This window comes from Procambarus clarkii, chromosome 38 (genome assembly GCF_040958095.1).
Source record: "Procambarus clarkii isolate CNS0578487 chromosome 38, FALCON_Pclarkii_2.0, whole genome shotgun sequence".
NCBI lineage: Eukaryota > Metazoa > Arthropoda > Malacostraca > Decapoda > Cambaridae > Procambarus > Procambarus clarkii.
The window spans coordinates 19447281-19459900 of NC_091187.1; the positions used below are offsets into that span (position 1 = coordinate 19447281).

Genomic DNA, 12620 nt, shown 5'->3' on the forward strand with positions numbered 1-12620 from the left:
CACGTGCTACAGCGGCCCCACCTGCCTCAGCACGTGCTACAGCGGCCCCACCTGCCTCACCACGTGCCACAGCGGCCCCACCTGCCTCAGCCCGTGCTACAGCGGCCCCACCTGCCTCAGCACGTGCCTCAGCGGCCCTACTGAGAGTGAGAGCTAGAGAGGAGTGAGAGGAGGGAGCAGACTGACCTGGAGCGGGGGGTGGGCGGTGACCTGGAGCTCCTGGAGAACGGTGAGGGTGAAGTGGGCGGTGTCGGTGCCCGCCCCGTTGGCTGCCACGCAGGTGTAGCCGCCCGCGTCGGCTGGCCCCGCCCGCGCCCCGCCCGCCACTGCACCCCGCACCCACACCCGCCCACCGCTCACGCCCATGCTGGCACCCACAGTGCCCAGCTCCCCGCTCACACCGTCACGTGACCAACTGTTGGAGGAAATGACTGTTGCATTACACAAAGTTTGGTATATGATGGTACTAATAAAATGTTATTTTTTTAACACAATCATATATAAACATTAAAATGAAAAATATAACAAATTAATAATAATACATGAATTTAAAAAATAAAACTAATTTTTTTATTAATTTTGTTACTTTTTTATATTTTAACTTTTATATAACATTGTGTTAATAAAATAATATTATGGTTAAGTAATATTAGGGCCAGCCTAATATTTCTGAAAGACTGTCTGTATGTCAGTGTTTGAGCAGCGATGCGGGCCAGGCGCTTGAACTTAACTTTACCAAAATTGGCAGAGGGAATGGTCTGGGGTTCGGGGTGAACATAGGCTGGTCAGGGTCGCCGGAATTCAAAAGGGAACACCATGCCAGGGTCACATTTACACCCCCACAACGATTTTTAGCCCTGTCCCGCCGGCCACAGTTAAATTATGTCAACACAAACATTACAAAACTATTTCTTTTCTTATAGTAATATGCGCCATTATTAACTAATTTTCGAAAATTAACATAAATTTCTTGCTGTGCATAATTTGCCCGTATTGGCATAATACAGAGGCTCATTATCAAAGTCAGAGGGAACTATTATTTGTTTAGTATTTCACACCACTGAGCTCCTCTCACTGGCCACCACCCACATATTACACTATTGTTTATAAGAGTGTGACAGAGACCGAGACAGACAGACAGCCACAGAGAGACGCACAGAGACGCAAACACAAGGAGAGAAAAATAGACATAAAGACAGAGAGCAGATAAATGAATGGATAGATGCATGAAAAGCTGGATGGAGGTATGGTCTGACTAATAGATGGATACATATATGAACAGGTAGATGGATAAATGGATAGATGGACGGGGTAGATGAGTAGAAGGTGGGATAGATGAATAGATGGATGGATAGATGGGTACATGGATGTTAGGGAGAATACGAGGGAGGGGGGAGAATGGGGAGATGGGAAGGACAGCCAAACAGAGAGACCCGGGCACCGCCGGCCACGTCCATCGAGTCTATATAAATGAGAAAATATTTATGTGTCCGTCTGTACAAGGTTAGAGACCAGCTGACTAGGACTAGCCTCACCCAACTTTGACGGGTGAATGATCTGGGGTACGGGACGGACATAGGCTTTTTCATTATCCACCCCCATTAGGCTAGGGGGGGGGGGAGGGGAGAGGCTGACTATCCTGGGTACCACCGGGTACCCCCTTCTATAGAGTATATAAGAAAATGTCTGTCTGTCAGTCCACAGAGGCCAGATGCTAGGAGCTAGCCTAAACCAACTCACTAATAGATATAACAGCTGTTAAATCTATCGGTAACACTCTATCAACAATCATCCCCACATTATAGGCTTCAAAGGTGTCAATGGTTGTTGCAATATAGCCCAACCGTACTTAAAGATATGCTTGGGGTTCGAACCTTACCACGCTACCATACTCTCCATACTCACAAGTCACCATGGAAAGTCGCTTGAGGCTAACCGAAACCTTTTGACGTGCACCCTCGAACGCGCACACAAAGATATTCTCTCTTATACACATTGATTCTTGCTTTTGTTTTCGTTTTATCGGGGACAGAAAGCCTGTGTATATGATATAAACAATTATGGTCCCCCCCCCCCCGAGGTACCTATTATAGGTACCGTAAATAGGTAACGCCCGGGTACCTGTTGACTGCTGGACGAACAAAGGCATAAAGAGAAAGGAAATGTGCCCAACCATTTGTCCTACCCGAGAATCGAACCCTGATCACTGATGATAGGTCGAGAACGAAGCCCGCTGTACTATGACACCCATGGTAGTACAATGAAACAATTAACATTGTAAGTTACTTCACACATATAAACATGACAAAATGGAAAAAATGTAGTAATTGCTTTTATTGAGTTTTGTTTAAATTCTTAAACAACCATTCAATTAATACAACTTTTATTTCTAGTTGAATTAGCTTTACAGCAAAATACTGCAACAATTAACACTGGTATTTATTGCCGCATCATTTGTACAACTTTATACATTTATTATACATTTATTATACATTTATGGGAGACTAATAAATAGCAATATTGCAACGTAAACATAATTAACGTATTATCATACATTCACGTCTTGCAGTGTTGAAGTGTATCATTAACCACCCTTAGCCTTACATGACACTCTCATACGGACACATTGTGAGTAATATAGACACATTGTGAGTAATATGGACACATTGTGAGTAATATGGACACATTGTGAGTAATATGGACACATTGTGAGTAATATAGACACATTGTGAGTAATATGGACACATTGTGAGTAATATGGACACATTGTGAGTAATATGGACACATTGTGAGTAATATAGACACATTGTGAGTAATATGGACACATTGTGAGTAATATGGACACATTGTGAGTAATATAGACTTATTGTGAGTAATATGGACACATTGTGAGTAATATGGACACATTGTGAGTAATATAGACACATTGTGAGTAATATGGACACATTGTGAGTAATATGGACACATTGTGAGTAATATAGACACATTGTGAGTAATATAGACTTATTGTGAGTAATATGGACACGCAGCATCGAATCTAGATATGACAGATCACAAAAGACTGGCAACCCTGTAAAGAGGTCGAATGAAGGTTGAGAAGCGGGACCCTAGAACCGAAGCTCAACCCTTTCTTAAGTATTACAAAGAGAATATAACCTTCTCACGTCACTTCCTGTTACCTCCTCCTTCTCCTACACTCACCCCTCCCTCCCTCCCCCCCTCTTCCACACAGCATCCCTACCTATTCCATCCCCACTCATCTCCCGGCCCCAGCATCCCTGAAGGTGATGCTGGGATATTGACGAATTGACATTAGCGTCAAGTCATCCAATATATCTTGGTGGGGCGAGGAGGCCCCACGAGCAGCGAAGGCGCTGCATCTTTTCGCTCTTATTATAATGGTAAACACACTGTCTCACAGGCTAATGGATGGTATTGTGGCTATCGGCAGCAGTAGGATATATTTGACTAGGTTTTGCTTGTTTTGGCTCACTCGGTGCTCCATACCTGGTGCTCCACACCTGGTGCTCCATACCTGGTGCTCCATACCTGGTGCTCCATACCCGGTGCTCCATACCTGGTGCTCCATACCTGGTGCTCCATACCTGGTGCTCCATACCCGGTGCTCCATACCTGGAGCTCCATACCTGGTGCTCCATACCTGGTGCTCCATACCTGGTGCTCCATACCTGGTGCTCCATACCTAGTGCTCCATACCCAGTGCTCCATACCTGGTGCTCCATACCTGGTGCTCCATACCTGGTGCTCCATACCTGGTGCTCCATACCCGGTGCTCCATACCTGGTGCTCCATACCTGGTGCTCCATACCTGGTGCTCCATACCCGGTGCTCCATACCTGGTGCTCCATACCTGGTGCTCCATACCTGGTGCTCCATACCCGGTGCTCCATACCTGGTGCTTCACACCTGGTGCTCCATACCTGGTGCTCCATACCCGGTGCTCCATACCCGGTGCTCTATACCCGGTGCTCCATACCTGGTGCTCCACACCTGGTGCTCCACACCTGGTGCTCCACACCTGGTGCTCCACACCTGGTGCTCCATACCCGGTGCTCCATACCTGGTGCTCCATACCTGGAGCTCCATACCTGGTGCTCCACACCTGGTGCTCCATACCCGGTGCTCCATACCTGGTGCTCCATACCTGGTGCTCCATACCTGGTGCTCCATACCCGGTGCTCCATACCTGGTGCTCCATACCTGGTGCTCCATACCTGGTGCTCCATACCCGGTGCTCCATACCTGGTGCTTCACACCTGGTGCTTCATACCTGGTGCTCCATACCCGGTGCTCCATACCTGGTGCTCCATACCTGGTGCTCCATACCTGGTGCTCCATACCCGGTGCTCTATACCTGTTGCTCCACACCCGGTGCTCCATACCTGGTGCTCCATACCCGGTGCTCCATACCTGGTGCTCCATACCTGGTGCTCCATACCCTGTGCTCTATACCTGTTGCTCCACACCCGGTACTCAAAACTAGGGGCTAGATTCACGAAGTAGTTACGCAAGCACTTACGAACCTGTCCATCTTTCCTCAATCTTTGGCGACTTTGTTTACAATTATTAAACAGTTAATGAGCTCCGAGGCACTAGGAGGCTGTTTATAACAATAACAACAGTTTATTGGCAAGTTTTCATGCTTGTAAACTGTTTAATAAATGTAACCAAAGCCGTCAAAGATTGAGGAAAAATTTACCCGTTCGTAAGTGCTTGCGTAACTGCTTCGTGAATCTGGCCCCAGGAACTTGCATATTAGGACTTACCTATCAGCGTGTACGATTAAGTGACGGCAAACTCTTTATGCCTGGTCCAGTAGGCTTTATGTACCTGTGGCTTTATAATACAACTTTTCTGACGTTTGAATTTGTTGGAGTTGTGTCTGGAGGAGGCTTCCACAACTTCCTTCAGTGCGTCTCACCTGTTGACAACCTGTTCAGGCTACAAGTGTATCCTTACATGTCTCTGACTCATCTTAAAGAGGCTGTTTTTGTCCATCTGGCCTATTCCCCTCAGTATCTTGAATGTTGTGATCATATCCCTTTGTCCTAATAGCTTATCTCAATAGCTCTGTGCTTTTTTTTAATTTAATTTTATGCTTGATAAGGTGCAAATTGTATGCCGGTGTTATATTGTAGTGTTAGTCTGACAAATGTTGTGTAGATAGCCCTGAAAGAGCCCTAATTTATTTGTCTTAACGGTGTAGTTATCACCTAGTCTCCTCTCATCCTCATTACCTTACACGTGTTGGGATTTAATTCCAGCAACCATTTGTTTACCTACTCCTGGTGTTTACAAGGTTCTCCAGTAACTTTCAGCAGTCGTCCTCTATTTTTACATTCATTATCAGTTGTGCATCTTCAGGTGTTCATCATTCTTAAGCTGATTACTTTCTCCAACACATTACACGGAATACTTGCCGGTGACACTAGACTGTAACCAGGTGATCAGGTGATTGATTGATGAAGATTATGCCACCCAAGAGGTGGCACGGGCATGAATAACCCGTAATATTCCAGGTAATTTTCTTACCACATCTATAGTGACTACAAAATATTTCTCCGGGCCATTCATCTCACACAGGGAGAGTTAGCAGCCCTGAACTAGCGAGGAGCTCGTGTTTCAGCAGCGTCATTCACTCTCTTGTGCTCGTTGGCTGTTACACTATCATGAGCTTGCAACAAGATTAGTGTCAAGGCTCAGAGGGTTCGGCTATGAGAATAAGTTAAGGGAACGCATCTTACAACCATAGAAAATAAAGCTGGGACGAGCTAGACAGGTAAGGGAATTAAAGAAATACAAGGAAATACCCTGTAAGGGAGGTCAACAAGTGTAATATAGAAAAAAAGAATTGTTACAATTATATCACAAGTACAAGAAGGGCGGTAGACGAGGCATAGAGAGGCGCCACTCCCCGTGGGCAGTGACAGACAGACACTGACAGGTAAGCATTCAGTGTTACACAAACACAAAAAAAAAATCAATTTATCATTTAAATATTTTCAAACAACGCATGATTACAATACACGAATTTGGCCGCGGCCGAGTGCTGGTGGTCCTCGTGCGTGACAAGAAAATTAAGGTCCGGTATTAACCATTTTTTTGTACAAACAACAATTTCCTTTGTAGTATTTTGTCGGCTGGCCTAACATGCGAGTCACACGCGCCCCGCACACATACACGCCCGCACACATACACGCCCGCACACATACACGCCCGCACACATACACGCCCGCACACATACACGCCCGCACACATACACGCCCGCACACATACACGCCCGCACACATACACGCCCGCACACATACACGCCCGCACACATACACGCCCGCACACATACACGCATACAAGAGCATACATATGTATCCAAATGCAGCGAACTTAACACCAACATAATAATGGATCTACAGAAGGAACACTGGACCATGTATGACAGTACCCATGTGTTAAGTTTGCAATCATAAAACAATTTGGCTGCATTTCCTTTCATCTCATGCATCTGTTGAGAGAGAGAGAGAGAGAGAGAGAGAGAGAGAGAGAGAGAGAGAGAGAGAGAGAGAGAGAGACAGAGAGAGAGACAGAGAGAGAGAGAGAGAGAGAGAGAGAGAGAGAGAGAGAGAGAGAGAGAGAGAGAGAGAGAGAGAGAGAGAGAGAGACAGACAGACAGACAGAGACAAAGACAGAGACAAAGACAAAGACAGAGAGAGAGAGAGAGAGAGAGAGAGAGAGAGAGAGAGAGAGAGAGAGAGAGAGAGAGAGAGAGAGAGAGAGAGAGAGAGAGAGAGAGAGAGAGAGACTGAGAGACTGAGACTACATAGCACAGGCACACACCACACACCTGCACCGTGGGTGTGTGGTGTGACCACATGTGCAGCGTGAGGGATTAAGGTGTGCCACACCTGCTAGGGCCACCACCAGCGGGGCCACACATACAGCGGACCTCTCCACCCTCCGGATAACCCACTTCTGGCAATCCTGATAAATTCTCCCCAGTTGTCAATACAGGTGACAGGGGGGGGGGGACGGGGAGCCCCCCGGGGTGTCGGCCCAAGTTTATATTCATCGACACACATGACTGTAAAGTGTCGACGTGTGGGGGTGTATTCATGTGCGTGTGGGAGTGTACTCATGTGCGTGTGGGGGTGTACTCATGTGCGTGTGGGAGTGTACTCATGTGCATGTGCGTGTGTACTCATGTGCGTGTGCGTGTGTACTCATGTGCGTGTGTACTCATGTGCGTGTGGAGGTGTACTCATGTGCGTGTGGGGGTGTACTCATGTGCGTGTGGGAGTGTACTCATGTGCATGTGCGTGTGTACTCATGTGCGTGTGGGGGTGTACTCATGTGCGTGTGGGGGTGTACTCATGTGCGTGTGGGGGTGTACTCATGTGCGTGTACTCACGTAGTTGTATTCACCTGACAAAGCACCTGACAGCTGAGTAGACAGCGCTTCGGATTCGTAGTCCTGAGGTTCCGGGTTCGATCCCCGGTGGAGGCGGAGACAAATGGGCAAAATGTTTCTTTCACCCTGATGACCCCTGTACACCTAGCCGTAAATAGGTACCTAGGAGCTAAGACAGCTGCTACGGGCTGCTTCCTGGGGATGTGTAACAAAAAGGACGCCTAGTCGAGGACCGGGCCGCGGGGACGCTAAGCCCCGAAATCATCTCAAGATAACCTAGTTGTGCTTGCGGGGGTTGAGCTCTGGCTCTTTCGGTCCGCTTCTCAACTGTCAATCAATCAACTGATTCCCCCCCCCCACACACACACACATACCCAGGAAGCAGCCCGTAGCAGCTGTCTAACTCCCAGGTACCTATTTACTACTAGGTGAAGAGCTGCATCAGTGCAATAGAAACTGCCCATTTGTTTCCGCCATCGCCGGGGATCGATCCCTGAACCCTAGGATTACGAATCCCGAGAGCTGTCCACTCAGCCGTCACAACCCCCCCCCCCCACACACACACACCTGTGTGTATGTGTATTGTATTGTGTGTGGCACATTTGAGTAACTCATTTCTGGTAATCAGTGGGTCGTAAGCAGCTTGTAAATGTTTACGAGGCACTGGTTGCTATTGTCGTAGTAAACATATATATATATATATATATATATATATATATATATATATATATATATATATATATATATATATATATATATATATATATATATATATATATATATATATATATTTTAATATGTAATGCACATAAAGAGTGAAGCATGCCAAGTTATAAGTTATGTCAATATAAACCTAGCAATACTGTTATGCAGAATCTCACCAACAGTTGAGTGTTGCTCATGACAAACACTTGCAACACTTGTCTTCACTATAACAGATGTGAGGAGCATAATGACTGTACAAGGGTCAACACCACTCGCAGCAGCTGCGTGTTGATCTGGCAGCAATAACATTTACACACAGGCTATCACTGTCAGGATAAACAAATGACTCGACGCTTCACAAACAGAATTAGCGGCACTATAATTAGCTACCAATACACTTCACAACAAAGGAGTAGATTTATGTGATTCAAAGTCTGTTATTCAAGTACTTAAACACGTGTAAAAGACAGAACAGGTCTCATATTAGCAATTATATATAGCGAATTCCCTGTACAAAGTAAAGGATTTGTAATCTCTTTCGTATGGATTATGTCTCACACAAATATAACTCACTACGATGACACAGACATAGCAGCTAAATTAGCACATAACAAGGATGAAGATGAACCAGAACAAGGTATTCCCACCCCTGCTGTTAAGACTATATTGCTCCAAATATTATAAGCCTAATAGGAGAGAAATCACAAACCCTCAAAGGTGTGAAAGCATTAAAATATAAAGATTTGATTTGTTTAGATCTGACACCTATTACACACAATAGGAGCACAAACTATGACATAGTAAGAGTCGGGATCAGGTGAGGTGATTGTCACCTGTGGCAGGTGGCTACAGGTGACGGATCTCACCATGGTAAACACTCCAGGTGTAAACTCTGTCAGCACCAACTGGCACACTTATCTCACACACTAAACTGTTGAATATCCAGTCATTAGTGCCTTAACTTCTACCGGTAAGAGGTGCCAGGAGCTTTCTAATCCACTCCTGTGTTCTTATGGATATCCCAGTAATGCATCAGACAGACAGACAGACACACATACATACAGACAGACAGACAGACAGACAGACAGACAGACAGACAGACAGACAGACAGACAGACAGACAGACAGACAGACAGACAGACAAAGATTGTATTTTATAGATATAAATAGACACATTCTGCAGATTATAACCAACATATATATTTGAATAGATTAAGAAAAAACACCCAAAATATATTTATCAGGAGATAGCCCTATGCCATTACTATACAGCACTTATAAGGGATATGAGGATAAGGATTTGGGATAGGACAGAGGGAAGGAGTAGTACATAACCCCTAAGACGGTCGGGGATTGAACCCCGACCTGCAAGAAGCGAGCCCGTCGCTCTACCGTCCAGCCCAAGTGCTTGGGTGAAAAGTGACTCATTATCTATCCTTGTTATATACAAAATAGTAATACAAATAAAATGTTTATACATAAAAGTGGAGCGGGAAGTATTGGGCGGTTGAGCAGTAATGGCGGGTGCATGAATAACCAATGGAGCACTTACAGTAAGTGGACAACGGTGTCTCGCGGTCCACTGTGTTCATATTGCGACCACCACAAATATGATGCAATTAAGAATAAAGTTAATGTAAGTCCACAACACGCGCCGCGAGGGTATACCATTAGGGGGGGGGGGTGAGCCCCCCTCCTCCACCTGTGAAGGTTTACCGAGTGCCGGACCAACCGGGCTGTGGTGGGTATGTGGGCCTGCGGGCCGCTCCAAGCAACAGCCTGGTGGACCAAACTCTCACAAGTCAAGCCTGGCCTCGGGCCGGGCTTGGGGAGTAGAAGAACTCCCAGAACCCCATCAACCTGGTATCAGCCAGGTACCTTACAGTAGGTAAACTCAACGATACGATGCCTGAAGCTTGTCTCATATGAAGGAGTAAAATAATTCCAAACATTCAAGACACTATACACTAACATGGACACTTACACATCATCATAGACACACAGGAGGAAAGGAAAGATAGAGGGGACATGGTAACAACATATAAGATTCTAAGGGAAATTGACAAAGTGGACAAAACAGCGTTGTTCATCGCTAGGAACAGGAGAACGAGGGGTCATAGATGGGAACTGGAGACGCAAATGAGTCATAGAGACACCAGGAAGAAGTGTCTGAGTGTCACAGCTGTCAGTAAGGGGAACAGGTTAGATGCAAGAGTCGTTGAAGCTAATTTGATTCAAAATATTAAATGTAAATATGATAAAAGTGTGAGAAATGAGTCATTGTATTAATTAATCTAAGAACTTTCGGAAGGCGGGGCCTGGAGCCTAGCTCGACCCTGTATATACGCGCACGCGCGCACACACACACACACACACACACACACACACACACACACACACACACACACACACACACACACACACACACATGGTCGAGGAATGGTCGAACAAATGGTTGTTAGAGTTTAACCCAACCAAATGTAATGTAATGAAGATAGGTGTAGGGAGCAGGAGGCCAGATACAAGGTATCATCTGGGAGAGGAAATTCTTCAGGAGTCAGAGAAGGAAAAAGACTTGGGGGTTGATATCACGCCAGACCTGTCTCCTGCAGCACATATCAAGCGAATAACATCAGCGGCATATGCCAGGCTGGCCAACATACGAACGGCATTCAGAAACTTGTGTAAAGAATCATTCAGAACTTTGTATACCACATATGTCAGGCCAATCCTGGAGTATGCAGCCCCAGCATGGAGTCCATATCTAGTCAAGGATAAGACTAAGCTGGAAAAGGTTCAAAGGTTTGCCACCAGACTAGTACCCGAGCTGAGAGGTATGAGCTACGAGGAGAGACTACAGGAATTAAACCTCATTTCGCTGGAAGACAGAAGAGTTAGGGGGGACATGATCACCACATTCAAGATTCTAAAGGGAATTGATAGGGTAGATAAAGACAGTCTATTTAACACAAGGGGAACGCGTACAAGGGGACACAGGTGGAAACTGAGTGCCTAAATGAGCCACAGAGATATTAGAAAGAACTTTTTTAGTGTCAGAGTGGTGGACAAATGGAATGCATTAGGAAGAGATGTGGTGGAGGCTGACTCCATACACAGTTTCAAGTGTAGATATGATAGAGCCCAATAGGCTCAGGAATCTGTACACCTGTTGATTGACGGTTGAGAGGCGGGACCAAAGAGCCAGAGCTCAACCCCCGCAAACACAACTAGGTGAGTACAACTAGGTGAGTACACACACACACACACACACACACACACACACATACACATGATCACCACATTCAAGATTCTCAAGGGAATTGATAGGGTAGATAAAGACAGCCTATTTAACACAAGGGGTACACGCACTAGGGGACACAGGTGGAAACTGAGTGCCCAAATGAGCCACAGAGACGTTAGAAAGGACTTTTATTTAGTGTCAGAGTGGTTAACAGATGGAATGCATTAGGAAGTGATGTGGTGGAGGCTGACTCCATACACAGTTTCAAGTGTAGATATGATAGAGCCCAATAGGCTCAGGAACCTGTACACCAGTTGATTGAGAGGCGGGACCAAAGAGCCAGAGCTCAACCCCCGCAAGCACAACTAGGTGAGTACAATTAAGTGAGTACACACACACACACACAAATAATTTAATGACTTATAAACACAACGAAGCTATTTAATCATATATAACAAAAACAAAAATATACATGAACAAAATAAATAAAGTCAATACAATTCGTCCAGTTAAAATGTTTAAACTTCGTTTGTCACTAATTATAACGAGAACTTCGTCCATATATATATATATATCACTGTATCCAGCACACACAAATACTCGAGCTTCAGCTATTGGGCCCGGACTCTGCAGCCTGAGCAGCTGATTCAGATCCTTCAGATATTACACTCAGGCGCTGTTTACCTGTGTCCTCTTGTTCTGTTGCTGGTAAACTATGTCCTGTTGTTGTTAAATGTAAACCTCTGGCTCGTATCCACCTTGTCGATCAACCTGTAAATCTTGAACGTCTGGGTCATGTCACCCTGCACCCTTCTCTTCCTCTCCTGGTGTCACGGGGTCGAGGCTCTCTTCATCTCTCCACTGTTTAGTTTCCTCAGGTGAGAGACCACGTGTCCATCACCTATGAAGTCATTGTGTCACCTTGTAGAGCTCCTAGTTAATGCTCTCATTAAAGCACTAGTTTAATATATAAGATCCATCAAACAAGAGCAGACCAATAGAGTCCAACTGGTGACCACAAGTGCACCAGCAGGCGACCTGGTCACGGACTAACAACCAGATGATATAGAACATCAACAGCTCTCACAGCTCCACGTGAGGAACAAAATATGCCAATCAATAATAATGAATAATTATTCCCAAAATTTGATGAACACGAGAACAATAGCAAAAGGTTCTCACAGGGTTTAAGAGAGACGTGTGTGAGAGAGTGAAGAATGTGAAAAAAGTGAGAGTGAAAAAATGTAATAA

At 45.4% G+C, this 12620-nt stretch overlaps 1 protein-coding gene across 1 annotated transcript in view; it reads right to left on the reverse strand.

Moving 5' to 3' along the window:
- Window positions 1-12620, reverse strand: part of LOC138372276 (cell adhesion molecule Dscam1-like) — a 183155-nt gene that overhangs the window by 100244 nt on the left and 70291 nt on the right. The window contains exon 6 of the mRNA XM_069337554.1: window positions 187-415. Coding sequence (XP_069193655.1) covers window positions 187-415 — 229 coding nt within the window. The remainder of the gene's footprint in view (window positions 1-186; window positions 416-12620) is intronic.